The 27,097-nt window shown below is 51.6% G+C and overlaps 6 protein-coding genes across 6 annotated transcripts; 2 read left to right on the top strand and 4 right to left on the bottom strand.

The window, feature by feature from the left end:
- Nucleotides 1–58: 58 nt before the first annotated feature.
- On the top strand, nt 59–937 carry ALT_0321 (formyltetrahydrofolate deformylase; the record flags this gene model as incomplete). The annotated part of the gene is made up of 1 exon (XM_033555139.2): nt 59–937. One exon carries the CDS (start codon nt 59–61, stop codon nt 935–937), a length of 879 nt encoding a protein of 292 aa, XP_033411030.2.
- Nucleotides 938–1,445: 508 nt separating this feature from the next.
- Nucleotides 1,446–2,858, bottom strand: ALT_0320 (M20 family metallopeptidase; the record flags this gene model as incomplete). The annotated part of the gene is made up of 5 exons (XM_033555140.2): nt 1,446–1,675; nt 1,718–1,845; nt 1,894–2,283; nt 2,327–2,709; nt 2,763–2,858. The coding sequence occupies 5 exons, from the start codon at nt 2,856–2,858 to the stop codon at nt 1,446–1,448; spliced, it is 1,227 nt and encodes a 408-aa protein (XP_033411031.2).
- Nucleotides 2,859–3,935: 1,077 nt separating this feature from the next.
- Nucleotides 3,936–5,620, bottom strand: ALT_0319 (putative flavin-containing amine oxidasedehydrogenase; the record flags this gene model as incomplete). The annotated part of the gene is made up of 3 exons (XM_033555141.2): nt 3,936–4,082; nt 4,141–5,505; nt 5,567–5,620. 3 exons carry the CDS (start codon nt 5,618–5,620, stop codon nt 3,936–3,938), a joined length of 1,566 nt encoding a protein of 521 aa, XP_033411032.2.
- Nucleotides 5,621–6,170: 550 nt separating this feature from the next.
- On the bottom strand, nt 6,171–8,506 carry ALT_0318 (uncharacterized protein; the record flags this gene model as incomplete). Its single annotated transcript, XM_033555142.2, has 13 exons — nt 6,171–6,198; nt 6,245–6,407; nt 6,456–6,628; nt 6,676–6,776; nt 6,826–7,133; nt 7,181–7,231; nt 7,279–7,633; nt 7,678–7,861; nt 7,908–8,053; nt 8,100–8,194; nt 8,242–8,291; nt 8,338–8,371; nt 8,419–8,506. The coding sequence occupies 13 exons, from the start codon at nt 8,504–8,506 to the stop codon at nt 6,171–6,173; spliced, it is 1,776 nt and encodes a 591-aa protein (XP_033411033.2).
- A 1,193-nt stretch (nt 8,507–9,699) lies between these two features.
- On the bottom strand, nt 9,700–14,661 carry ALT_0317 (glucan 1,3-beta-glucosidase; the record flags this gene model as incomplete). The annotated part of the gene is made up of 14 exons (XM_089598966.1): nt 9,700–10,598; nt 10,651–11,481; nt 11,529–11,883; nt 11,940–11,973; nt 12,019–12,196; nt 12,253–12,407; nt 12,456–12,648; nt 12,696–13,164; nt 13,218–13,369; nt 13,419–13,590; nt 13,651–13,838; nt 13,892–14,015; nt 14,061–14,108; nt 14,158–14,661. 14 exons carry the CDS (start codon nt 14,659–14,661, stop codon nt 9,700–9,702), a joined length of 4,302 nt encoding a protein of 1,433 aa, XP_089456630.1.
- A 661-nt stretch (nt 14,662–15,322) lies between these two features.
- On the top strand, nt 15,323–26,997 carry ALT_0316 (lovastatin diketide synthase LovF; the record flags this gene model as incomplete). Its single annotated transcript, XM_089598965.1, has 9 exons — nt 15,323–15,481; nt 15,532–15,758; nt 17,965–19,132; nt 19,184–19,307; nt 19,366–19,478; nt 19,536–19,968; nt 20,015–23,589; nt 23,652–24,833; nt 24,895–26,997. The coding sequence occupies 9 exons, from the start codon at nt 15,323–15,325 to the stop codon at nt 26,995–26,997; spliced, it is 9,084 nt and encodes a 3,027-aa protein (XP_089456629.1).
- Between the last annotated feature and the right edge of the window lie 100 nt (nt 26,998–27,097).

The following is a 27,097-nucleotide window of genomic DNA, read 5'->3' as shown; positions in this document are numbered from 1 at the left end:
CTACCGTCGATTGTCTTTGCGTTCGACTCAATTCAACACTCCCCCTCGATTCAACATCATGGACAGCTTCATCCTCACCATCTCCTGCCCGGACCGCCCCGGCATCGTCCACGCCGTGACCGCCTTCCTGGTCGCGCGCAACCTCAACATCGTTGACTCATCGCAATTCGGCGATCCCACCTCGAAGCGCTTCTTTATGCGCATGCACTTCGCTGCCTCCGCCTCCGCTACCGAGGCCACAGACGAGCACCCCAAGCTGACCGTCGAGGAATTGCGCGCCGCCTTCGAACCAACCGCAAAGTCCCTGTCCATGGACTTTGCGATCCACCCCGCCGCCCAGAAGCCCCGCGTGCTGATCATGGTCTCCAAGATCGGCCACTGCCTCAACGACCTCCTCTTCCGGCAATCCACCGGCCAGCTCGCCATCGAGGTGCCCCTGATCGTCTCCAACCACCCGGACTTCGCGCCCCTCGCCGCAACCTACAACGTGCCGTTCGTGCACCTGCCCGTCACGCCGGACACAAAGCAGCAGCAGGAGACGCGCATCCTGGAGCTGGTGCGCGAACACCAGATCGACCTGATCGTGCTGGCGCGGTACATGCAGGTGCTGTCCCCGATGCTGTGCGAGGCCATGTCCGGGCGCATCATCAACATCCACCACAGCTTCCTGCCGAGTTTCAAGGGCGCGAAGCCGTACCACCAGGCGTATGACCGAGGTGTTAAGATCATTGGCGCCACGGCGCACTTTGTGACGAGTGATTTGGATGAGGGGCCGATCATCGAGCAGAATGTGGTGCGGGTGAACCATGCGCTGAGCCCCAAGGAGTTGACCCATGCGGGCAGCAATGTCGAGAGTAATGTGCTGGCGACGGCAGTCAAGTATGTGACCGAGCGGAGGGTCTTGCTTAATGGGCATAAGACGGTTGTTTTTGCTTAGATGTTCTTGCATTCTCTATTCGTCTGCATAATCGGCGGATCGTTAGGTAGCACAAAAGTCTCAAATAGGGTTATACAGGAACTAGACTCATTCGTGGCAAGTACAGCAATACAATGCGTTCATATATACTATCCAATGAAGAATCATCTTCATACTCTACTAATGATGCCAATGGCGCGATTGATTGCGTGAGGAGAGAGGATATGCTGACATCGAAGAGAAGTCGATAAGCGGCACATGTTCGAATATAAGTAGAGGTACTGGTATCTAATGAAATCAGTGTGAGAAAAGATTCCTGTTTGCGTGCTAAAATGCTGTTCTGAGTTGCTAGGGGTATATGAACATGCTGGTGAGGGAATACCCAGGAGACTTTATATATACAACCATGAGTATTAACATATTTTAATAAATTCTGTATGTGAATAGAATAGTTTATGCCTCGATGGTTATCTCTATTCTCTGAGTCTTTACATCCATTAAGAAACCCGGATAGCATCACATCGAGAGATCACTCCAAAATCGCCATCTCCCATTGCTTCTTTGCCGTCTGAAACAGTCCCTCCTCTGTCAACATCTCCCATCCAATCATTGCGAGAGACTTGCCCACAATGACTGCCTCCTCGTGCGCAGTATCCGTCCCGGCTACAGTGGCAAATGAAGAATGGTGAAGAAATAAGCCTTCCTGGTCCGCGATCGCGAACATGGCATGCAGTGTTGGAACGAGATAGCTCACGTTTCCTATAGAGTCAGCTGCAGTCTTTGCTGGAGGACAAAACGTACCGATATCTGATGAGCCTGTCAAGACCTTGTCGTGGCTCTTGGTAATCTTCCGTCCATAGCGAGCCATGTGAGTCTGGTATCGTCCGCAGAGGGCGTCATTGATCTTGATATCAGTATACAGTTGATCCCTGCATAATCAGCACTTTAGCACCTGTCAACAACACTAGAAGACATACTCGACAATATCGACCCGACAACCCGATGACAACGCGCCTGCCTCGATACAATTCCTGACTCTCCCAATCAACCGATCCAACCCCTTCAGTGTCGGACTGCGCACCTGCCAGTACGCCTTGGTCCGCTCTGGAATGACGTTGGCTACAGTAGGCGTCTCCGTAAACGCGACATGCACCCTCTCATCCGGCTGCATCTGCTGCCTCAGCACAGAGACGTTGTTGTACGCACTAACCAGAGCATCCAGCGCATTGATCCCGTCCCACGGGTTACCCCCAGCATGTGCAGACTTGCCAGTAAACTCGCAGTGGATCTCCTTGCGAGCGTTCATGAGTACACCTGCGACGCCGTCCGAGTCAACCCCGGGAAAGAGCTTCTTGGGTCCAGCGTGACTAGTTTGTCAGTTAATGTCACCATGGAAGGGAGGAGACATACGCCATCAGCGAGATATCGACCCCCTTGTACGCCCCGTTCTCAATCAACTTTGTCTTCCCGCCCCCGTTCTCCTCGGCTGGTGTCCCGAGCAACTGCGTCCGTCCAGGAGTGCCGTACTTCTTCAGCAGGGCTGACAGTGCCAGGAAGGCCGCCACGCTGCTCGTGGTAATGAGGTTGTGGCCACAGGCATGCCCGATTCCAGGGAGAGCATCGTACTCCGCGTTGAAGTTGATCAGCCGGCCGCCGGAGCCACAGGTGGCTTCGAAGGAGGTGTCGAGCCCGTAGGCGTGGCGGGTGACGGTGCAGCCTTGGGCTTCGAGAAAGGCGCAGATGGTCTCGTGGGCTTTGTGCTCTTGGTACGCTGTTTCGGGGTTTGACCATATCTGGATGAAATCGGTCAGTTAACGGCGCAGGTCAAGTAGTGACAGGAATATACCTCTCGGTTGAGCTCTCGCAAGGAGCTCTGGAGATCGTCCAGGACTGCGTCGATGGACGTTTTGATCTCGTCAATAGTGGGCGCGAGGGTTGCCATGATGCCGTCCTTGATTGTCAGTAGGAAGCGTATACTGGTGTGTCAATTACAGGACGTCCGCCCTTATTATACCGGGAAAGACCGCGGTCACTCCACCACGAAGCCATGCAGATCAAATAGCTGTTGTCTCTCGGCAATGACCAGGAATTCGACTATGCACGTCGGCTTATCAATGCGGGGTAAGCCTTGGAGCAATGACTGGAGTCTAGTTGCCGTCGCAAGTGACTGTCGATCTCTTCGATATGCTCGGCAGATTGAATCCACAGGCGAGCCGTGGTACCTTGCTTCTGTCCGCATTCAATATTGGGGTAACACTCGGGGTTCATTCCGTATGCTACTGACCTGTTCCATTATCCGGACCCCACACAATGGTAAGGGAAGATATTCGAATTGGCTGATCTGCCGAGCTAGTTTCTCCCCGGCCGAATCTATCTAATCTTGCTAGACTTATCCCAGGTTTTCCTATCTTCAGGTGACTATCCCTATCAATCGTCTTCCCCTTTCTTCATTTGGTTCCGCACTGCCTTCCAATCTGTCCCTGTTCTGTTGTCATCACGCTAAATCACCAAGCCTGCTAACTAAGGAATGTCTCCTAAACCAATAATCCTCCGGCTTTCAACAGTGGCGAGAGAAATCGCTTCCTCCCTCTGCAGTCCCGGCACCTGTGCACTTATCAGAGTCGACGTTGGCTTGGACAGACGGCTGATAGCCTTCTCTATTCCCGACTGGTGTTTACTCCATGTTATTTGTTGTATACTGCGTGGGAAATATCGTTGGGACACGGCTTTTTGCCACGAGTGAAGAGCCGTCGTATCTAGTCGTCCTCTTCCTGTGTTAACGGGTCAGATTGGTAAAGACCGGAATAGAAGCGGCAGTCTCGGGGCTCGCACTGCGAGCATTCTTCCTTTGCCTACTCGTCCATTATGGGTTGAGATCTGGTAGAGGGAAGCGGTTAACGGCTCAGTGACGGAGTTGAATAGAACCCAAGAGTTGGCGCCAACAAGACGTCCCTGGAGTTTGAGAGCTTTCGATACGTTTTGTGGTTGCTCATAGGCTATACACGCAATGAATGGATGATCACTGGCTTCGTTTATACCGCACCCCATGCGACACAAGCAGGTACTTGGCGAACAGATCCTCCGCGAAATCATCAAACGGCTCATACGCAGCCCCAAGGCGATACGCAGCTGCTAGACCGGAGATGCACGCAATTTCATGCATATTCTAGACGCAACGCCTCGTCAGCCAGTCCACCACATCCAAGGAGAAAACCAAGACTTACCACCATAGTCCAAGCCCCCGCATACATCGTCCGATTCCTCCCATTAATAAACATCATCCCAGGCACAACCCGCAGATAATGCTGCCACCGATGCCCAAACTGCCGCCACCACTTCTTCGCAATGATCTTATCGGGATCAACGCTCTCCCACGTCCACAGGTGCTTCTGCTGATCGTTCAGGTAGATCGTTTGGTAGACATGCCTCTCTGGCACGAGCGGGGTATTCCCCACCCCGATGCGTTCCCGGAACTGATGCTGGTAATTCGAACAGTCGAAGCCCATCTCGATGCACTGCGGCGCGTTGGCGAACGAGTGCGTGAAGTACATCGGCGCGAAGCCCTCCCAGCCGTCCGCTGTGCACGTAGGCGGCTGCCGTTTCGCGAATGCGATCTGCTCCTGTTTAGTAGCTGAGACGCCCTTGGCACAGAGGTCAGGCTTGTACCGCGTCTCAAAGATGCTGTTGAAGTACTTGCTGTCGGAATGGGTGATGGTAATGTCGTTGTAGAAGGCCACGCCGCCGAGGACGTACCGCTCGCGCCAGGTGGCGTGTTTGCCGAGCAGGGCCTTGGCCTCGTCGGCGGGAAGCGAGAGAACGAGCTCGTCGTACGTCTCGCGGAAGTCGTCTAGGACTGCTTCCGCGGTTGCGCTGTCCGGACGGGTGGGTCGGAGTCGGAGGGTGATGCCGTGTTTGTCTCGTTGCAGGATTTCAACCGCTGTGTTGAGACGGACGTCCACGCCTTTGGACGCGAGGTCTGCGGCCCAGTCGCGGTAGAAGTCGCCGAGCTTGGGGAAGGTGTACATGGTCGGCTGATTGGGGAGGAGTGTGTCTGGATCGTACTCCCACAGTCTCATATTGGGATCATCAAATAGCCTCTCCAGCAGTGCGGCCGAAACGTTCGGTGTCTGGTTCCCTGTCCCCAAGAAGAGCGCCATAATCGGGATAACCATCTTATTGGCAAACTCCTCGCTAAACCGGAACAGCTTCATTAGCACCTTGATAGGCATGAGCCCCAGGATCGGAAGCAGGCGCTTAATCCACTTGAGTACGCGGCCCAACTTCTTGATCTCGTCAGACAGCTGGTCGACCAGCGGCGACGGAAAGACATTCGTGAAGAAGTTCTCCACGCCCTTGCCGAACGCGACTTGCAGTTTCACGGGGTGAGGCTCGTAGCCATACCGCCGGAAGAAGTTAAACGTGTGTCGGAAGATCGGGGAGCCACCCTGCACGCCATCGTTGAGCCAGTCGGCCCCGTACCGGGCTTCGTCGATGGAAATGGAGGTTGCTTGGCCGCCGGTGTAGGAGGCAATATCGAAGAGGGTCACATCGAAGCGATCAGGATGGTTGGCGAGAGCAGAGGCGCAGGACTATTCATTCAACTGTTCAACTGGGTTCTTCACAGATGGACCTGGTGAAAGCACGGCTTACCATGCCTGCCGGCCCAGCGCCAACAATTGCGACTCGGTTTTTCTTTTGGGGCATTTCGCTATCTACAGCTATTCCTACATTAACGGATTCGAAAATTAAATTGAGGAGTCAGATTGAAGTTGTGGCCACCTTATGCTTAAATATGATTGTCATGCGTGACCATGACATCAACTTCCGCAATCGTCCATCATCGCGATTGAATCCCAGATCGATCAGATCGACTGAGATCGGCCCTTGATCACTTAATAGAATAGCCAATCAATACGGTAGAAGCGGGATAAACTTTGATAAGGGTATTGAACTCTCCTTCTGACTACAGAATCCTATTAACGTTGGCTTCTGCCAGCTTAGTGTACCTTTATCTGACGGCAACTGGCATCGACCGTGACGATCGATCTCTAAAAGAATAGTAGTACATATAATCACTCATATACGCGTTGATAGGCTCTGTAATTGATACTACGCTAATTAACATGGAAATACTTACACTGAGCATATACTCGATCACTGTGCTTGCAAGGCGTTGTCCCTCTAAGGAACAAAAGAGCTTAATTCAGGTCTCTATGAGCTCAACTCTTGGATGCCCTCAAAGACAGTATGCATATCACTTCTCCACCCACATCGACGGAACCCTACCTATCATCAGCACTTGACCCTGAACACAAGGAGGAAACTCACCGAGCTTCAACAACCGCACACCGGCCCCTCTGGACAACCTCAACGGCCTTCTTCAGCGTCGAATCAACATCGTCCGTCTTGCTGACCGTCGCTCCCCACGCGTTGCCGGCCGCAGCCGCAATCCCGGGGTAATCCGGCGACGGCTCGAACGACAGGTTCAAATCTACATCCATCAGCATGGAGAGCTACTCTGCCGAAAAGGAAAGCCTACCCGCTCTATTCGACTTGGACGCCAGTCCGTCCTTATGGACAAGCAACGTCGACACCTTGGGTGCATTCCAGCCGCTATTATTCAGCACAATCAGGAGGAAAGGAATGTCGTATCGCCGTGCGATCCAATACACGGATTCCATCTGCGAGAAGAGGTATGTGCCGTCGCCGACGCTATAGCTGTCAGCTCTGCTGTATACTGCAATAAGCTAGAAGCTTACATTGCGCATATGAAAGAATCTCGTTTAGCCATTTTGACCCCCAGCGCTGCACCGCCGCCCCAGCCGAGGCCCCCTGCGCCGCTGCCGTAGAGCGTTCCGGGCTGGTGTGTCAGTCAGGTGAGGTCGAGGGAATTGTAGTGGCACACATACCTTGGTAAGGTTCAAGTGATGAATGATAGGAATGGCGTTGGTGACCGCTTCAATCACAATGACACTGTCCTCCGGGAGATGCTGCCGGAGTCTGGACGACAGGAATGGAACCGTCACGATGCCTTCTGGTGAAGGTATCTCGAGGTCACATAGGCTCTGTCTCCACTTTTTGTAGCGTGCTGCGCGTGCGTCGAATGCCTCGGCGTATTTGCCTCGATCGAGACATTGCTTGTCGAGGTAGGCGTTGAGCTGTTGCAGGGCTAGCTCGCAGCTGACCTTATATCGCCGGATGGCCTGCATGAAGAAGACTACGTCCGTTAGTATCGAGGGCGTTCGGCAGAGAATTGGAGCTCACCTGGCATCTGTTGCTTCAACGGGTCCACGTCGAGGTGGAATACCTTCGTTCCTGTGCTATGTGAGCCATTGTCTGATAAAGATTATAGAAGAGCATACCATCTGCAGGCTTGCCTGCCGTCGGAACCCAAGGAACATCACAGTCCATCACGAGGATAACATCCGCCTCGCATACAGCTGGGTGCGTGCTGACCGTCACACCAAGGTATGCTTCGTGATCACTGCGAAGACTCACGTCCGACCCGACAGTCTCAATAACGCTGATTGGCAGCTTGTCGCATAATTCTGCCAGAAGCGGCGGGGCCCGTGGGTTCCGGCCCATATAGCCTGTGATGATCAACGGCCGTTTGGCATCCACCAGAGCAGCGGCGATGCGTTCGACTTCTGGTTCAGGCAAAGCACACGGGGTGACGGGGCCCATGAGTTCGTTTCCAAGGTGGGGAATCTCCACTTGCTACTTTCATAAGTAACTCACCTCAAAATGAGAGCGACACTTACCTCCTCCAGAACTTCCCGTGCGGCAGTAAGGTACGCTGGACCCTTTGGATCAGATGTGGCAAACTGCATAGCCCGATACACCATCTGCTTGATGTTGCGGCCGGTGCGGATCTCGCCTGAATAACGGCAGTACTGTCGCACGATAGATGCTTGGTCAGGGACATCTTGCAGCCAGTGGATGAATCTACGGCTGTTAGACTGTATTGCAGACAAAAGGTCAATTAACTCACTCTGTTCTGGAACCGAGCATCTCCCCGCTGTCAGTGAAAGGACTCAATCCCGCAAAACACAGGACGGGTACTCGGGTGACGGAGGCATTGTGGATGGATTGGCCCATTGCTAGGGTTCCGCAGTCGACATGTACAATGACGCATTGCTTTCGAGTCAGTAAGACTCAGTTCTCGTAATGAGTAGAAACGTACTGGAGATCCGGTAACTTGAGCATAACCCAAGGCCGCGGATAAGGCGACAAGTTCTGAAGGACAGGTGATGATCGTAGGGAATTTGGTCGAGTTTTCTTCATTTTTCGTCAGTGTGAGACTTACTCAAGGTCTGAATACATACCCTGTTTCGCTTTGATCATGGCCTCGAGCATAGCCGGATGATCACTCCCCCTGATCACAGTCAGTATGATGGGAGCAAAGAGGACTGCCAACCTACAAGTTCACAAAGCAGTACTTGACTCCAGCCTCAACTGCATCCTATCAGCTCTGTCCATTCACAATAGCAAAGTTCATATACCCAATGCCTCAAAGAAGCCTGTGGCAGCGGAGTCAACACGCGCATCACTTTCCCATTTCCGTTTCTTGGTCTGTATATCGCCGTTCATTGTGATTTTTTGATGCGTGAGTGCGAACTACCTTTCCCAAGGCAGACAATAAGAGCCTTTTAACAACCTACTAGTCTACAGCTGGGAGATATCAACAGTCAAGTACCGAACGGGCGTGGAAAGTTGTCCGCCCTGAAGAGCTTGTGCTTCTTGGCGCGATTTCGGAACATGCGGGGACCAATCAGACGCGTACAAATCGGGGTAGCTCCTGTCTTCCCCGCGTTGCCTGCCGATGGACATGCCGAATTCATAGCATATGGAGATTGGAGACAGATATCATCCGGGGAAGGCCCACACTCACTGTCAATCAAGGACAGCGGAATTTCTCCGCTTGGAGTGGAGGGAATTGAATCATAGTACTGATAGGACTAACCACCAGCATTCACGCGGTCAGGACTTGAAAGTCCTTTCAATCCGAGGGCGGATGCTCAGAGGGTTCTTGGCAGAAGCTCAACTCTTCGTCAGATTTATTGACAAGGTAATAAAATTAAGCATCAAGCTTAAACTAACGAGATTAGTCCGAGTACATTGTCCTCTTTGGCAGCCTGGTGGATTCATACCTGTCACAGACTCCTGTAGAGAGAGTCAACTTTGGCTTCCCCAGTGAGGTGTATACGCTAACAAGGGGCTAAAAGCACTATCCCAGCCCCGGGTCCGCCAGTGTTTATCCCTTCCGCTACTAATTACACATCCTTTGCCCTCTACCTCTTAACGGTGAATTTCTCTGCCTCGAAGACCCCTAGTGGCCGTCTTCAGCTCACCAGCTCATTGAAAGGTTCCACCGCTATGGACAAACAGCGAAATAGTCTCTCTGCAAGTGCAAGCATTGGTCTGGAATACGCTCAGATTATAGCATTCCTAATTGCATACTTATTCTCGGGAAATCAAGCTGATTCAGGATTGTCTTTGACTTAAGATAAGTCTGGGAAGACGTGGTATGAGCTATCAGCCTGACAGAATCAGGTTAGACGTCTTCAGAATTACCACTGATACCAAGGCCTGCAGAGTCTCTATCATTTCCTGAAAAGACCGTGTAGATAACCCATACACTCAACGTGGTCATACTCCTTTGTCAGTCATTTTCCTAAACTCAGCTAGTCCAGGATTATCTATATTGACACCCTATTAGTAGTGCTTGTACATTTATGCCTAGATTCATTCCACACCTTTACCCAAGCATTGCCAGGCAACGATCAGTAGATCGTTCCACCCCCAACATAGCAATTCTTACTAGCGATAGCCAGATTCATCGCCATAGCGAACGTAATCAACTCCTTTCCCACAGGCTGATCATCGTACAACTGCTGCAAATCTCCCACATAATCCAGCAGCACCACATTCGGATAACTCCACGGCGTGAACGCATTCCACGCCTTCCAAAATAGTGCATCATACGGCATCCGGGTCGCAAACGACTCAATACTGATACTGTGGTCATCCGGACCCGTCCCAGGGGCGTTCTCCAACCCCTCCAGCGTCAAGATCCACTGCATCACCATGAACTTGTCCAACCTCTTTCCGTCATCCTGGATTATGTTGCGATGCGATGCAAGATACGACAGCTGGTCACTTGCCATATCGCTGATGGAGTCCGTGTTCGACCAGTGGCCTTCGCCGTCCCAACCGAACGAGGATCCCGTGTTGTAGATGCCCTCGGCGGGTCGCGCGGTGCCGCCGTCGGAGATGATCAGCACGCAGGCGTTGCCGTCGCCGATGAAATCGTTGATGGTTTTGTCGGTTAGGTCGCCGTCCAGGCCACCGCAGCGGTGGGTTAGTCCCTGCATGATGTCAAAGACTTTGTTGAACTCGTCGTTGTTCATGTCGCGGTAGCCCTCGTCGGTGTTGTAGGCGTGGGAAATGTGCAGGATGATCAGCTCGCCGTTGGTCGCTGTGAAGCCGTTGATCTCGTCCACGATGTCAGTCAGATACTCCCCGTTGATCCCCTGCGGCACAGAGGACGGCAGGTTATAGTGGCCAGCGAGGTATTGGCCGCCGTTGCCGACTACCGGTCTGATATCGAAGAACCGCGAGCCGGCGCCGAGCTGCCCTGAGATGTTCAATTTCTGCGTCTGGGAGTTGTCCGCATCGGCGACTGATTCGGTGTCAGTTTCTTCTTCAAAACAGGTGGAGTCGGGGTAACGTACACGCAGTTCCCCCATTCCGTTTGGATATCCCAGCATCATGCGACCCAATCATACTGACATGACGGAGCTTGCGCTCGCCAATGACATCTAGGATAGCATGCATCCATGCTACCGGCGGGTTGACTGATGTCCAATAGTGGCCGTAGCGCTCGCTGCCGGTTATGATGAGGTTGAAAGCGCGGTGGCCGCCCCGGTCCATGAGTTCAAAGGACGAGTTTTTGGTGACGTCGTCCGTGGCGAAATTGTCAAAGTAGTACACCTCACGCATGCGGTGGTCGCTCTCTGAATTAGTGCGAGCCTGCAGTTGGAACGTGTCGTCTGTGTCGGTGATCGAATAGTATGCCTCGCCTTTGTCATCTACAAAGATCTTCGCGCCGTCCTGCTGGTATTCCTGCTTGTTCTGGCGGGATGCGCCAGAAGGGACAGTATCAAAATCAAAAGTGGGCATCTGGTAGGAATGCTTGCTGGTTAGTGTGAAATCATGCGGACAGCCGTTGACGAGAGTCACGTAGGTGATGAGCGCCTCGTCTTTGGTGCCCGGCCAGCCTGCACCGTCTGGGCCGGGGAAGAACTCTCCTTCGGGCATGTCGCCGTGCCAGGTTGAGATACCGTTGCTTGCCTTGCACGGGTCAGGAGTGTTCTGGATGGGATAGAAGACGGTCAGCTGGCTCCAGTAGGGATGGCTCTTGACGGCGAGATTGTCTTTGGATGGAATGGTGGACCCATCCGACGTTATCATGTTCGTTGCCCCGATTGTGATCAGGTTATGGATGATAACATCTTTGTTGGTATCCATGTAGACCAGCGTTTTTTGGCAGTTGGAAGAATCCACTAATCCTGTCAGTATGACCCTTTTAGAAAGACTTCAGAAGCCATACCGCATGTTTGAGAATAGGTGGAAAACCAAGAATATAAACCAGCACCAGCGATGAAGACGTCCTCTGAATTCTGGATCATCACTGCCCACGACTCGTCACATCCGGCCTCTCCAGCCTGGCAGCTAAAGGACGGATCGCCACGAAAGACACCAACGGCGTCGGCAAAGGGAGCTGGCGGCGTAGGAGTCGGTTGATAATACGGAGACTCTGTTTGAATCATGCCCGCGAACAGATATTTGGCATTGTTGATGTTGTACTGGTAGTATACCGAGTGCTCTGATGCTGTGCCGTACAGCCAGGTTGCAGCTGTGCTTTCAATGAGGAAGCCTCGGGCATTGTATATGGAGTTTTGAACCTGTGGAGTGTCAGTTGATATTTAGCTTACTATTAGACAGGTTTTCTTTGTCGTACCATGTCATTACCGTCGTCGGTCCAGTTTGGATCGCTAGCCACTGTCAGTAGGCGTATCAATCGCGGCCAGCAAACTCACTCTGTCATATGGTCTGCAACCCAGAGCCATACATTCTCCAGATATGCGCTTCCAGTCGAAGTGATGTGCATCATCAGACTGCCCGCAGAACATCCACTATCGGTGCCAGTTGTTGAAGGGGGACATTCCGACGGCGTCAGTTCAGTACCAGTGGCGCCGCCCAACCGCGTGTGACAGTCTGACTTGTTAGCAAATATTACGAGCAGCCACGCAACGAATATAGAATATACGTACCCCACATGCCCGCAGAGCCTTGCTTATCAGCCAGGAGGTTCCACTCGATGAGGATCGCTCCAGGGGTGGCCCCTTTGGTCGTGAAAAGGAGATCCTGTATCTCGACGGAGCCGACGAAGCCCTTGTCGCCCACCCTGAACATCACATGCGGGTACCTAGTATCATGTCAGAAATGCAATTGATTATCTCGGACGGATACATACTTGATGCTGGAGAACTTGGACCCGGAGGCAGCCAGCTGAGACCATGCTTCACCGACGATGCGGGTACCAGGAGGTACCGTCACAGTATCGGTCAGAATGTACGTGCCGGCGTCCACGAAAATGACCGATCCAGAGTTGCCATAGGCGTCTAGGACAGCCTGGAAAGCAGCCGTGTCGTCGGTGGAACCGTCGCCTAGACTCGTTAGCTCGCACTCAAAGAGCTATGGAGCTGTGACGTACCTTTGCAGCCGTGATCCTTCACGTGAACGAAAGCTGAAGCATCCAGATCCTCATACTGCGGCTTTGCCCTCTCGAAGAATGGACTCTTCGGCAGACCATTGCTGGTGCCGACCAGAGGACTCTTGCGTGGAGTGGTGAAGGAGTAACCGAGGGAGACATCCCTCGTTGTGCCCCTGAAATACACTGGACCCAATGTCCATGTGTCCACGGATGAGGGGGCTCCCTCGACATATTCCTTGCCATTTGTGTCAAACACGTAGTGCTGAACATTACTGAAGGCCACGTTATCAAGAGTGATGCCGGTGGTGCCCGTCCCGGGATCCTTCGAGGCCGGCTTCGTCAGTATGGCAGTGGCGACATTGGTGAATTTGGTGTCCATAACGTAGACAGATCCAATGTTGCCAGTTCCGTCCTCACTGATGAGGCGGAATCCAGTGCCAACACCATCCATCTCTATGCTCTTCCACGTCTGTGCTGTCGTCAGTATATATTATGGCTTATTGTTTGACTGATGACTCTTACCCAACCCCAGTCCCAGATTAACTGGACTCCAGTCTTACACCCTTTGAATGTGAGCCGCTGCGCAGTGAACTGCTGGCTCCCGCCATAGAGACCGAAATTGCCCCCAGTGAAAGTCAGATCGCTCATCTGCCCTCCGCTGCCATTTTCTGCGACTGTGCCTACGTCAGCCATGGCTAGGGATGTATCGGTGGATGAACATACAAATTCCCTGCTGAGTCGTGGCAGGGTTATCCGACGGGCTCGTCGAAATGAGCTCGACGTACTGCAAACTGGTAGCCTGTGCCACCTGGTAATGGATAGCACAAATGTATGCGTCCTGCGAGGAGGCTCTGATATCGATCTTGAAGTTTCGGATCTGGCGGTAGAAGCTTGCCTAGACGTTGTTTAGACGTGGTATTCATAGTCAATCATGGGCTGGACTCGTGACACGAACCGTGTTGATATACCACTCTTTCGCATTCCCATCCGCGCCATTCCCACCATTTGGCACATATTCATCTGTCGCGAGGACACCCATACCCACGAACGATGGTGCTGCTTTGATAGTTGGCCAATTGGTAGCATCTCCAATAAGCTGAGTGCCGAATACGACGTCGATTGTGCTGCTCACAAGATACGTTCCTATTACTGGTCAGATCCATCCTTTGATGGAGTTGATGGAGTGGTTGACGTACCCTGTGGAAAGTAGACGATGGCATTCTGGGTGGAAGACCCATAACAGCCAGCGCCGCAGCGTGCGCTCTTTCTATTACCACTCGACGCAGCCATAATTGCAGTTTTAATCGCTTCCGTATCGTCCTACAACCGTCAGTTGCAGAACTAGCGCATAGCATAGAGACCTACATGGATACCATCGCCCACGGCGCCGAAATCCTTGACGTTTCTGAACACCTGCGTACAGTCAACACAGAGCATATTCCATAGCCTGACGCGAGCAAACCTGAAACCCATCAATATTCCCCCACGGGACAGTTCCCTTGCGCGATATGTTCTCCATCCAGAAGCTGGATCGCCTCGTCAAGACAGTGCGGGATGCATTCGCCGTGTTCAATGCCTGGATCTCGGCAATCAGGGCAGCAGCATTGGCAATCTCGGTAGTAATGTTCAATAGGGGAGGGGGCTGCCCGATGCCAGTCTGAGTATCGTTGGAGTCGCGCTTGATGATAGTGCCAGGGGCAAGCTTGTAGGTGTTGCGAGCAGGGTTCTTCACACGGGCTTCGTTGAGCTTCGCAGCCTGAGCGATAGATGCTTTGACGATGGCGTATGCCTGGTCGATCTGGGCTTGGGTAGCGTTGATTACGCGCGGGGGAATATGGATGCCATGGGCTTGGAGAGCTGCTACAGCGGGCTTCCGGACCGCATGGACTGGAATGCCCGACGAGAGAGAGTATTGCACATGAAGAAATATCAAAAGAAAGAGTGTAAGTGCCGTGTGGGCGGCCATCTCCCGAATATGAAAGTAACGAAAGTGGTTAGTATAAACAATGAAGGAGTGACTGGTTAACGATGCATGCTGTGAAGGTTCTATACAGCTTGGTGCAGCGAAAAGGTCGCCTTATATATCTTCATCATCTTCCCCAGAATCGCATGCTCAACCCTGCCCAAAAGGGCCCCTAATCACCCGAGGCCAAAACATCGAGACATCTTGATCTTCTTGGTCATTTCAGATTCGAATAGCTGCGGCATATCTAATTTCAAGCCCATGCAGCCGATATACCGGGGAGGTATAAGCGAGCGAGGGTCTAACCAGAGCCTGCATTTGACAAGAACAGGAACAAGAAGATTAATTTGGAGGTGCATCTAAGAAGGATCGTAACCAGGGAGAATCCGCCAATCAATCGGCTATATTTTTCACGTCTAATATAATACGAAGTAGTTCTAGTAGATTGGGTGACATCGTGCGGCGCTAAGCACAGCCCACGCAGTTCCAACTACACTAAAGCCAGCTGTTTAGGCCGCACACTACCTTCGAGGCTATATGTACTTATCTCGAGTCAGTGGTCCTTCTTCTTTTATGATATAATCGCACCCTTTACTCTCCTCGATTACTGCTCATGGCATTTCCATTGGTACTGCCTCAGCAGCCAACACCACACTAACACACCATGGCCCGCACTACAATTAATACAATCACATGGGTTCATCTCATCGGCCGTGTGCCCCTTTTCTTCTGTTCCATTTCCTACCTGGCTATAGCCGCATACATTGCTGCTAGATGGGGGCCGGAGGACTCCAACAAGATCTACCGGACGGTTTTGGCCGCAGTACGTGTTGGATCAACGTGTCATGGGATTGGATAATCTAACGGATACAGGCCTCCCTGGCAATCGCCGTGGACGTCCTGGCTCTGGCTCTATTGTTCCGAAAACCATCATATTTGCCAACACTCATCTTGCTAGATGTTGTGGCCTGTATTCTAGCAGGGATCAGTATCCCGGCGATTGCGCTAAGCGACTACAACTATGCGGACGACCCTAACCCCCACCTGCATGGCTGGGAAAAGATTGATCTGGTACTCTTTGATCTGAATATTGCAATCATGTATGTTGTACTACACCCACTGCTTTGAAAAGTGTTAACTTGAACAGATGTGAGAGAGTCTTGTCAATGTTTCTTTGCGGGCTGTCAGGACGTCGTCGTTCGGACTTGCAGGGGAACAGGCCTCAACCAAGAGTTCGCCTGGAGGATAGATAGGATCATAGGCTTATAGAGGTCGAGTAAACGTCTTACTGGCTGCAAGGGTGTGACGAGCTATGGCCTACGAGTGGACAGCAAAGACTGAGACGGTCCTGGCTAGCATAAAATACTAATATGCATATTCAACCTGAGACCAATGCCCTCCTATTAAATCACACGGCATATATATGTACTACAAGCAGATTCGATTTTCCACGCTAATAATCCGCACGCTCAATTAGTTATGGATAGAACGTGCCTTTGTTGAGCTGACACCTAGCCATATCATCTATATTGAATTTACAAGGGCTTCGACAAGGCCAGAACGAGTAGCTGACAGGAATGAGATTGGATATATTGGCCCATCTATATATTTTTCTAAGTAGCTGAGGATAAAGCAAAGATAATGTTGAGGAGGGAAACTAATACCCCGCAAACTGACAGCGCGAGGAAGGGGAGCAAGAAAAAGGAAACAATAACAGAGATAGAGACATTGCTTAATAGCGAGAAGCGAACTATCTCATGAACCAATTTCGCCCAAGTAGTCTGATGTAACCTCGGTAGCAGCGATTAGCCTCCTAGCCTGATAGATTGAACATCCCTGTTACGAGCTAGAGACATTTCGGAAAATGCACAGAACCTGTGAAATTAGCCTATTTGTGCTTCAGGACCTAAGCATTAGACAAGACACTGATACCACCCGCTACTTTACTCCTATTGGAGGGAAATAAATCAAGAGGGCTGGTATCACCTCGGCGCTTGCTTAATCTCACTGCCACTGTCTTACTGAAAGATAGTAAGTATTCTGATGCACCACAATCTCACATGAAGGTAATACTAATCAATATGGCTTTGGATAGGCTAGCCCCTGCCAAGACTCATATCTGGGATCGCATGAGATTCTTACTATGTGATTCAGGGTCAAATCCCGGCAGGATCAGAATGGATTTCTCGCTTACCAGCATTGCCTCCCCTCAGTCTTACCATCTCTAGGCTCAGGCATAATGATGATTATACTAGAGTGATCACAAACTGCCAGGAATTGTTCTTCCAAACATCTTCACCTGCCTCTAGTACATACCACCATAGGGTTTGGAAACAGGCTTCCCGTCCGCTCGGCCGTACTCAAGCCAGTATTATCAACATAGCCAAATGTTGTATATGGCAGGTCAATATTACGTTGTTGAAGAATGCCCATTGGGCCATTCGGATAACATCAACTGCTGTTGGGATTGAAAATCGCCCGCAGAGATGATCACTCCCTTCTTTGTACTGAAAGTGAACGTGTACTAAGTCCTCTATATGCACTTGACCCGAACTCCTGTTGCATTTTTATTTTGTCGAAAACGACCTGCTTAGCCGAGGAACTCAAATGCAATCACTATCAGAATAAACGACCAGTGACGTAAGCTGCTACCTGAATTCATAAGGAGGTCTATCAGACACTGCCAGACAGCAAGGAAGTACTGTAGCGGCCGGAAACCAAAGCAAAAGGACGTGTCTATAGCATTACTAACTTTCAGGCTCCGTCTGGGTAGGCTAGCCTAAGACGCCCTGGCAGCAAGGGACAAAAGCGTAATAAGAGGGAGACAGGAGCACGAGCATAGTATCCCTTCTCGTTGCTCTAATGTCGAAGCTTATCCTCTCGCTCATCCGTGACCATGAGCTGATAAGAGGGAGTGTAAAGGAAATCAAGTTTATGATACATTCGCTGCGGCTAACGATCATTACATTCCATTATGTTTGTAGCATTTGCTCAGTGGCGCAATTCCTGTTTTCTACACCGTTCAATGCAAGGGACAGTTGTTACCAAAATACCAGCGGTCAAGATGGTGGTTGCATTCCCTTGCATGAGGTCTGGGGTGATTCGCAATCGCTGGTCCTATTTGCGCAGTTCCAGGTAAGGAGGAGCGGGGATGAAGGAAAATGTAGCAAGCGTATGGGGAAGCGCAACGCCTTTTAAGTTACAATGTCCGTGGACTCAGGGTCTTGAAGGGTTATTCTTATCAGTTCACCAGTATCGATATCCTACAGTTGTCGATTTGCCACGAAACTCAATCTAGCTCAACAGAATGGTGTTAACAGCGGACTTGCCATTGAATCTAGCGGTTGGAGCGGCGCAGTCTGACAGACTCTCTGCTGCCAATTTGTGTTCATTGCCGCAAAGACCGATAAATCCCCAGACAGACACCGAGGAAGATCGAGCCGAGAGTAATGATGGCGATGTCGCTCCAGTTCCATTCCCAATCGCCATCGTGGGCATGTCAATGAGGCTGCCGGGAGGTGTCAATTGCGAGAAGGAGTTCTGGGACTTCTTGACAGACAAACGAGACGGTCTGTGCCGAGTCCCCGGCAATAGATATAATATCGACGCCTTCCACAAGGAGTCGACCTCTGGTGCGATTCGGACGCAGCATGGATATTTTCTCCAGCGGGATATAGCGCATTTCGATGCTTCTTTCTTTGGAATGAGCAAGGCCGAGGCTGCCAGGCTGGATCCGCAACAGCGAATGCTGATGGAGATTGTGTGGGAGTGCATGGAGAACGGAGGTCAGACACAATGGCGTGGGAAAAACATCGGATGCTATGTAGGCGTCTTTGGAGAGGACTGGTTGGATCTGCTGAGCAAGGACACCCAGGCTAATGATCGATATCGGGTCATTGGAGCTGGGGATTTTGCTCTATCAAATCGGATATCATATGAATTTGACCTGCGTGGCCCGAGCATGACCATTAGAACAGGCTGTTCGTCCTCCTTAGTAGGCTTGCATGAGGCCTGCCAGGCTTTGTACTCGGGGGAATGCTCCTCCGCCTTGGTTGCTGGAACTAACTTGATCATCACACCGACTATGACCACCTCCATGTCTGACAATATGGTCATCTCGAAGAGTGGGATTTGCAGGACATTTGATGCCGCGGCGGATGGCTACGGCAGAGGGGAGGCCGTGAATGCAATCTACATAAAACCGCTGGATGTCGCCCTGAGGGATGGGGACCCCGTTCGAGCGGTTATTCGGTCAACTGCTGTCAATTGTGACGGTAAAACGCCTAGTATAACTACCCCGGGCTCACAGGCACAAGAGCGCCTAATCCGGCGAGCATACCAGAGAGCACAGATTACGGATGTATTCAAAACAGGCTTTTTTGAGTGTCATGGCACTGGCACGGTTGCCGGAGATATAGCAGAGACGTCAGTTGTGGCAAAAGTCTTTGGGGAGCATGGTATACACATCGGTGCAGTATGTTGGGTCCTGCTATTTCCTAAAGTATAACAAGCTAACTAAAGCCAGGTGAAAGCGAATGTCGGTCATTCAGAAGGTGCTTCAGGAATTACAAGCATCATAAAATGTGTCTTGTCATTGGAGAAAAAGACTATCCTGCCGAATGTCTTCTTCAACGATCCAAATCCGAACAGTATGTCCAGTACAATACTTTGTTCTTTTTGAAACTGACACTTGCATTTGCACCTTAGTACCCTTTGAGCAAGCAAACTTACAGGTTCCCACCAAGGCCATGCCGTGGCCCATCGATCGATGTCTACGAGTCAGTGTGAATTCATTTGGAGTTGGGGGTACCAATGCCCATGTAGGTCTCATCTTCCGATAATCGTTGAGTAACGGCCCTGTTAGCTGACCAAATAAGCTCATCATGGATTCCGCATCGACAGTGTGTAGAGAAGGATTATCTGACAGGGTGTCGGACAAATGCTCTTCTCATTTGTTGCTTGTTTCAGCCAAATCACCCAAGTCATTAGAGGGGAATATTGAGGCTCTCAAGGCTTACATCGACACTAGCTCGGTTTGCCCCAGTGACCTCGCATATACCCTAGCCTTGAAAAGAGAACATATGGTCCACCGAGCCTTTGCAATCCTTGGTAGCAACGGCCAGGTTTCGTCTTTTGAGCGATTAAAGTCTGGGTGTCCACAGGTGACTTTTGTATTCACCGGACAGGGCGCGCAATGGCCAGGAATGGGAAGAGAGTTGTTCCTTGAAAGCGAGAGATTCCGACAGGATATCAAAATGCTGGATCGCGTGCTGCAGTCGCTAGAGAGTCCACCAAAGTGGACCATTGAAGGTGGGCGAACGTGGCACCCGACTTCATATTCTATTAACTCTTTTAGGGAAGCTTCTTCAGTGCGATGACCCGGACAGGCTCAAACAAGCTGATGTGGCACAACCTTTATGTACTGCCGTTCAAATAGGTCTTGTGAACATACTCTCTGAATGGGGAGTCAAACCTTCGTCAGTGATCGGACACTCCAGTGGTGAGATCGCCGCGGCATATGCTTCCGGCGCAATACCCGCAGAGGTAGCCATACGTATTGCATATCTGCGGGGCCAAACTATTATGTCGTCAAGGTCGAACGGCGCCATGGCTGCGGTTGGATTAGGACGCGAACAGATCAGACCTTACCTGAGGGAGGGTGTTGTGATAGCATGCGAGAACAGCCCACAAAACGTCACTATTTCCGGGGACCAGAAAGCTATAAATGAAGTGGTTGAAGAAATACAGGCCAGCGACGACATCTTCTGCAGGCGTCTGGCGGTAAATGTTGCCTACCACTCTCCCCATATGAAGGATCTCGGGGAGTCGTTTGAGACGCATCTGGGTTCACACCTGACATCCAATAAGTCCATGGTCCCCCTCATCTCCACGGTCACTGGGGAAGTGATTTGCGAGCCAGCCCGCTTAGATGTCAGATACTGGCGACAGAATTTGGAATCTCCGGTGCTCTTCAGCAGTGCAGTCCAAACATTGACAGATGCCGACGAGGATGAAAGACTCTTTCTTGAAATTGGGCCCCACAGCGCGCTCTCCAGTCCTCTACGCCAAATATTCTCGGCAGCAGACAATAAGCGGCTATACTACGTACCTACCCTGGTGCGACGCCAAGACCAGTGGAGGTGCATGTTAGCTACAGCAGGTCAATTGTACATCCATGGCGCCGCTATCGAAATGGCTGGCCCACTTGCTGACGGTGGGAAAACATTGACCAATCTACCCCCTTATTCATGGGAGTATAATGAACGCTTTTGGAACGAGACGCGGTTAGCCCGAGACTGGAGATTGCGACAACATTCGCATCATGAGCTGCTCGGATCTCGCGCACTCGAGTCCACCGACGTCGAGCCGATGTGGAGGAATCTCCTAAATCTGGATAATGTATTGTGGCTGCTGGATCATAGACTAAGTGGTGAGGTCGTGTTCCCATGCGCCGCATACGTTGCTATGGTTGGCGAGGCCATCCGACAGATATCAGGGTCCAATGACTATTCGATCCGAAACATGTTCATCAGGACTGCGCTGGTTCTAAACCACGAAGAGCATGACGAGGTGGAAATCATAACAAGCCTTAGACCGGCAAGGATAGCAGACAATGTGGATTCAGCATGGTATGACTTTACCATCACAGCCCATCAAGATGGCGTTTGGACCAAACACTGTCTTGGACAGGTCTATGCTGGCCAGGATCGTCAGCCTGCCCCTATCCAACTCAGCCCACATAGCCGCCAGGTTCCATCTGACAAATGGTATGAAGCCTTGGAGGCTAAAGGGCTGGAGTACGGACCCCGCTTCCGGGGGCTTGACTCCATCACTGCGAGTTCGTCGAGCCCACATGCTGCAGCCGTACTGCATCCGATTGAAGAGACCTGCGAGAGTCACTACGCCCTTCACCCTATTCTCATTGATCAATGCTTGCAGCTGCTCAGTGTGGCAGCTACGAATGGCATTGCGCGTCGGATGACCAAGCTTTGCATCCCAACGGCGATCAGCAGCCTCTATATTGCTGATGGACAGGGAGAGATGTCAGTAGCCGTTTCCTGCGACAATAATGTGGGGGCTACCATGCGCGGTAATGCGCTTTTGGTTGCTGATAGCCACACCGTACTGTCTATGCAAGACGGCGTGTTTTTCAGTATTTCAGATACTGCCTTGCGAGACGGCGCGCCGCCAATGGCATCTACACTTCACTGGAAGCCCCATATTGATTTTGTTACCCCCGACAAGCTTTTACCACCATTCCCCAATACGCCGTACAATAAGGAACAGCCTGGCATCTTCGCGAGGTCGGTGATCATTGAGACGTATCATCAAACCAGGTCGGCAGCTCCTGCCAAAGAGCACTTGAGGCGGTATCATCAGTGGATCGAATCGCAGTACAAGTTGATTCACGACGATGTCAGAGATCTGCTGCCGGAGATGCGAGACAAGCATGCTGCCGATCCCGTCACCCGGTGGCCTGACATCCAACGCGTTCTCGACGCGGAGCAAAGTCCTCTGCTAAGAAGCGTCTACTCGCTCGCGGAGAGGATCCTGCGTCATATCAACGAAATTCTAGATGATAGATGCAGCCCCCTTGAGCTTCTCATGGAAGGCGAGGGGATACAGGAAATGTACAAGGCATCAGCCGCTGTGACGCATTTCGACGCATTCCTCGCTTTGCTCGGCCACTCCAACCCCAGCCTCCGCGTATTGGAAATCGGTGGGGGAACCGGTGGTGCCACGCAGGTGGCATTAAATGCACTGATTTCTTCTGGCAAGGGCCGTCTGTATACTACATACACTTTTACTGATATCTCGCCGGGGTTCGTTTCCCAGGCCAAGGAAAAATTTGCCGAGTTCAGGGGCATGGAATATACAACACTCGACATTTCCCAAGACCCAGAAATGCAAGGGTTCACGCCTGGATCGTATGACTTGATCATTGCGGCTAACGTGCTCCATGCTACGCCGCGGATTTCTGACACACTCCGCAATGTGCGCAGACTTCTCGCACCGACCGGCCGATTGCTTCTACAGGAACTGTGTTGTGAGAACCCCGTCATAAGCTACATCATGGGAAGCCTGCCAGGCTGGTGGGTTGCAGAAGACGGCAGGGATGTGCCCTACGTGAGTCCCGAGAAATGGCACGACGAACTAGTACATGCAGGGTTCACGGGTGCTGATGTGGTTCGCTTGGACCATGACGCCCCGTACCAGTTCAATGCCCACATTGTGTCGCGACCTTGTCCTCGTCTGCCTATCAAGGATGAGATAGGTCTTCTGCATCAAGGTGAAGTCTCCGATTGGGCTCAGGGGCTTGAACGACTTCTGTCCTCGAGGGGATATGTGGTTAAGTGGGTCACTTTGGATGAATCTCCGACAGTGGCGGATTTTATATCCCTGCTGGACTTGGAGAAACCCTTCTTCAACAATCTTTCCCCTTCCAAATTCCAGCAATTCCAGCGGTTTGCCTCGCATCTCACCAAAGGCCGCTCACTCTGGCTTATGAGATCCATTCAATTAGTCGAGTCGGATCCTGACCCGGCTCGTGCATTGACTTTGGGCGTCATGCGCACCATTCGACAAGAGCTGGCACGAAGTATATCCACGGTCGAGATAGAGCAGCTCGATGACGCAGCGATGCGTCGTGTTATTGAGATATTCGAGAATGTGAAAACGTACGACGAGACTCAGGACCCTGACCTCGATTATGAGTATGTTCTGAAAGATGACGATGTCTATGTTGGTCGTTTCCAGTGGTCCTCCTTGGATAAGGTGATGACCTCTGCCCCCAAAACTGGATCTCGGATTCTAGACATTGGGTCCCACGGAATGCTAGACACCTTAAACTGGTCCTTGAGCGGGCGAGGCCCTTGCGTGGCGGAGAACGACGTGGAGGTGGACATCAAATGCGTAGGATTGAATTTTAGGGTACGTGGGCCTCCTCTGCCATTCTACCTGCTGGAGAGTGCGACTTACAGGAATGTCTCTAGGATATTATGGTATCTATGGGCCTGATGGGAGATACAAGCGAAATGGGTTTGGAAGGTAGCGGAATTGTTCGGAGAGTAGGTCGTTCAGTGACCACTCTTCAAGCCGGGGATCGAGTCCTGTTTGCTGGTAAAGGCATGATGGCTACACGGAAGATAATGCCCGCGGGTAGCTGCATCAAAATCCCAAGTGGTCTTTCCTTGGAGGATGCCGCAGCAGGGCCGTGTGTGTTCACGACGGTCATCTACTCGCTGATGTATGTTGGACAGCTCCGGAAAGGACAATCGGTGCTCATTCATAGCGCCTGCGGAGGCGTCGGACTGGCTGCTATTCAGGTCTGCCAGATGATCGGGGCTGAGATCTTCGTGACAGTCGGAAGCAATGCGAAAAAGCAACACCTGATCGACAACCTCCAGATCCCGGAGCACCATATTTTCGACTCTCGGAGCCCCTCATTCTTGCCAGATGTGATGAGGATGACGAACAACAGGGGAGTTGATATCGTCTTGAATTCCCTGTCGGGGGAGCTATTGCATGCATCCTGGAAATGCGTCGCACCGTTTGGAAAGATGATTGAACTTGGTAAACGCGATTTTCTGGGCCATGGCAAGTTGGACATGGACCTTTTTGTGGACAATCGCACCTTCATTGGCGTGGATCTGACTCAACTTGCCGAGAAGTCACCCGAGCTGTTCCGTCATATGATAGACGATTGTCTTCATTTCTTCGAGGAAGGAAAACTCAAGCCAATCCGTCCAGTGACTATCTATGAAGCAACTGATATTGTGAAAGCCTTGAGGCTGATGCAAAGCGGAAGACATATGGGGAAGATAGTAATTCGCATGCCGGAGGATCCTTCCACCTTATCAGTCTCTCGAATACATGATAAACGTAACTTGTTTCGCGACGACTCGTCCTACCTGCTTATCGGTGGGTTTGGAGGCCTTGGACGGGCGGTTGCAACATGGATGGTTGAGAAGGGAGCGCGGCATTTGATTATCCTGTCCCGATCTGGCGAGGAGTTGCCCCAGAATCGAGCATTCATTGAAGATTTAAAAAGCCAAGGTGGTTGCCATGTCGTCAGTGTGACTGGAAGTGTCGCGAACTTGACCGACACGCAAAGAGCGGTATCAGCCGCGACGAAACCAATTGCTGGGGTCATACAGATGTCAATGGTGTTAAGGGTGCGCATCCCCTGCTCTTATAATCAGGCTGATAACGCTGACGTGTATTTCTTGTCTCCAGGATGCTAGGTTTGAAGATCTGACCTTCGACCAGTGGAACGAGGTCCTCGCGCCAAAGGTCCAGGGTACCTGGAACCTCCACCACACACTTGATGGCCATGACCTGGACTTCTTCGTCCTATTCAGTTCCGTCGCGGGCATTATTGGCTTTAGTGGGCAAACGAACTATGCAGCAAGCAATACCTTTCTTGATGCGTTCGTGAAATATCGTCACTCGCAAGGCCTAGTTGCCAGCGTCCTTGACATAGGCTTCATGGGAGACATAGGGTATATCCCTGAGAATTCCCCCAAAACCCTCGAGTATGCTCGGGCAGCATCGTCACTGATTGTAACCGAGCAGGATTTGCTTCATGCCCTAGAGCTTTCCATACTTTCCGGACCACTCAAGGGCCCAGCTCAGCTTTTCCTCGGACTGGGCACCTCTAAGCCGCCCTCAGAATGCGCTGCGCAGCCAATATGGGGTCATGATGCTCGGTTACTAGGGTGGCAGAACGTCTTCACAGCCACGGAGGGCGACAAAACCGCCAAACGGGAAGAGCTCAGGCAATTTCTCGAAGACGTTAAGCGTGACCCATCAATCCTAGACAAGCCGGCCACAGAGGAAAAGCTCACCTATGAGCTTGGGAAGATGATCGCGTCTCACATGTCGTACTCTGAATATTTGGAGCTGCACGAGCTCGCGAATATTGCAATCGACTCTCTGATGACTATTGAAATCAGGGCTTGGTTGAGACGGTACGCCAGACTCGAGATATCGTTGGTGGAAATTTCCAAGGCGGGCACGGTTGCTGGGCTGAGCAAAATTACACTTAAGATGCTCCGTGAAAAATACCAGTCAGGCGAGCAGGAGATTGCGAATGCCAAAGACGGGGCATGGGGTTCCGGAGAGCCAGATGAATTAAGACTCTGCCTGCAGGATATTCAGCTGGGCAAGGACATCGAGCCACTGTCAACTCCAGTCGCGGATTGGTATGCTGACGGTGAAGGGCGTGTCTTCATGACTGGGGCCACAGGATATTTGGGAGCATTCTTCTTAACTCTCTTGTCTGGTTTACCGCAGGTCAAGGAAGTCGCTTGTCTTGTTAGGGCTGAGGACGTGGTGTCTGGAGTATCTCGGATCCAAAAAGTTCTGGCTGGATATGGGCTTCCGTTCGACTTTAAAGAGAAGCTTCGCCTTATTCCAGGAGACATCAGTAGCCCCACGCTGGGGCTCAGGTCAGAGGAATTTGACGAACTCGCTCAGCGGTCCAGTGTCATCTTTCATTTTGCGTCCTACTCCAACTATACGCTCCCTTATTCCTCTCACCGAGAAGCAAATGTCCTCGGTCTGGTTAATGTGCTCCGCTTTGCGAACACTGGACGCCCTAAGCCGCTTCATTATGTCTCCAGTATATCCGCCTGCGGAGTGGCGGGATACCTGGCAGGGCAGGTCATTCCGGAGGACCAGAGGCCCGTGTTTGATCTTGACATAGTCAAAGGGCACATTGGCTATACCCAGAGCAAGGTCGTGGCGGAGCATATAGCGTGGAATGCCATCTCGAATGGTCTCCCGCTGACCATATACAGGCCTGGATTCGTCATGGGCCACAGCATCACTGGGGCCCATAAACAGCAGGACTTTATTAACCGTCTGATGGCCAACTGTCTTCGCATTCGCAGCTATCCTGTTGCTCCACATGCCCGAAACCAGTTCATTCCAGTTGACTTTGTCTGCTCCTCCATGCTGCGGATTTCTCTGTCTAGTGGAAACCTCTGCCACGCCTTCAATCTTGTTCGGCCTGACCAGACACAAACCGTCACGTGGGAAGAGACATTCGAGATCCTCAACCAGAATTGTACTGTGCCGCTGCGGCGCGTGTCTCCCGAGCAGTGGATTGACATCTTTGCCGAACATGGCAACGAGAGGGAGAAGGCGGGGGTTTCCTTACTGAAAGAGAGACTGGATGGAAACTCGGTCTGGTGGGCCGTCGATAAGGGCACCATGGCTCTTTATGAGACAAGCAACATGCGCCGAGCGCTTTCGCAGTTTCCAGAGATTCTCGAAGTGCCTTCTATGGATGATCTGATCAAAACATACTTGCCTCTCTGGAGGAATCAAGAGTAGGGAGTGGTGGTGATACAACGTGTATACATTCCATGACGCAGTGTATGCAGGCTGGGCAATATCTGCGATGTCTACAAATAGGCATATCCGCAATAGTATA

The sequence above is a fragment of the Aspergillus lentulus genome, assembly GCF_001445615.1.
Source record: "Aspergillus lentulus DNA, contig: Alt01, strain: IFM 54703, whole genome shotgun sequence".
NCBI classification, from domain to species: Eukaryota; Fungi; Ascomycota; class Eurotiomycetes; order Eurotiales; family Aspergillaceae; genus Aspergillus; species Aspergillus lentulus.
This window is presented reverse-complemented; position numbering and strand designations above follow the sequence as displayed.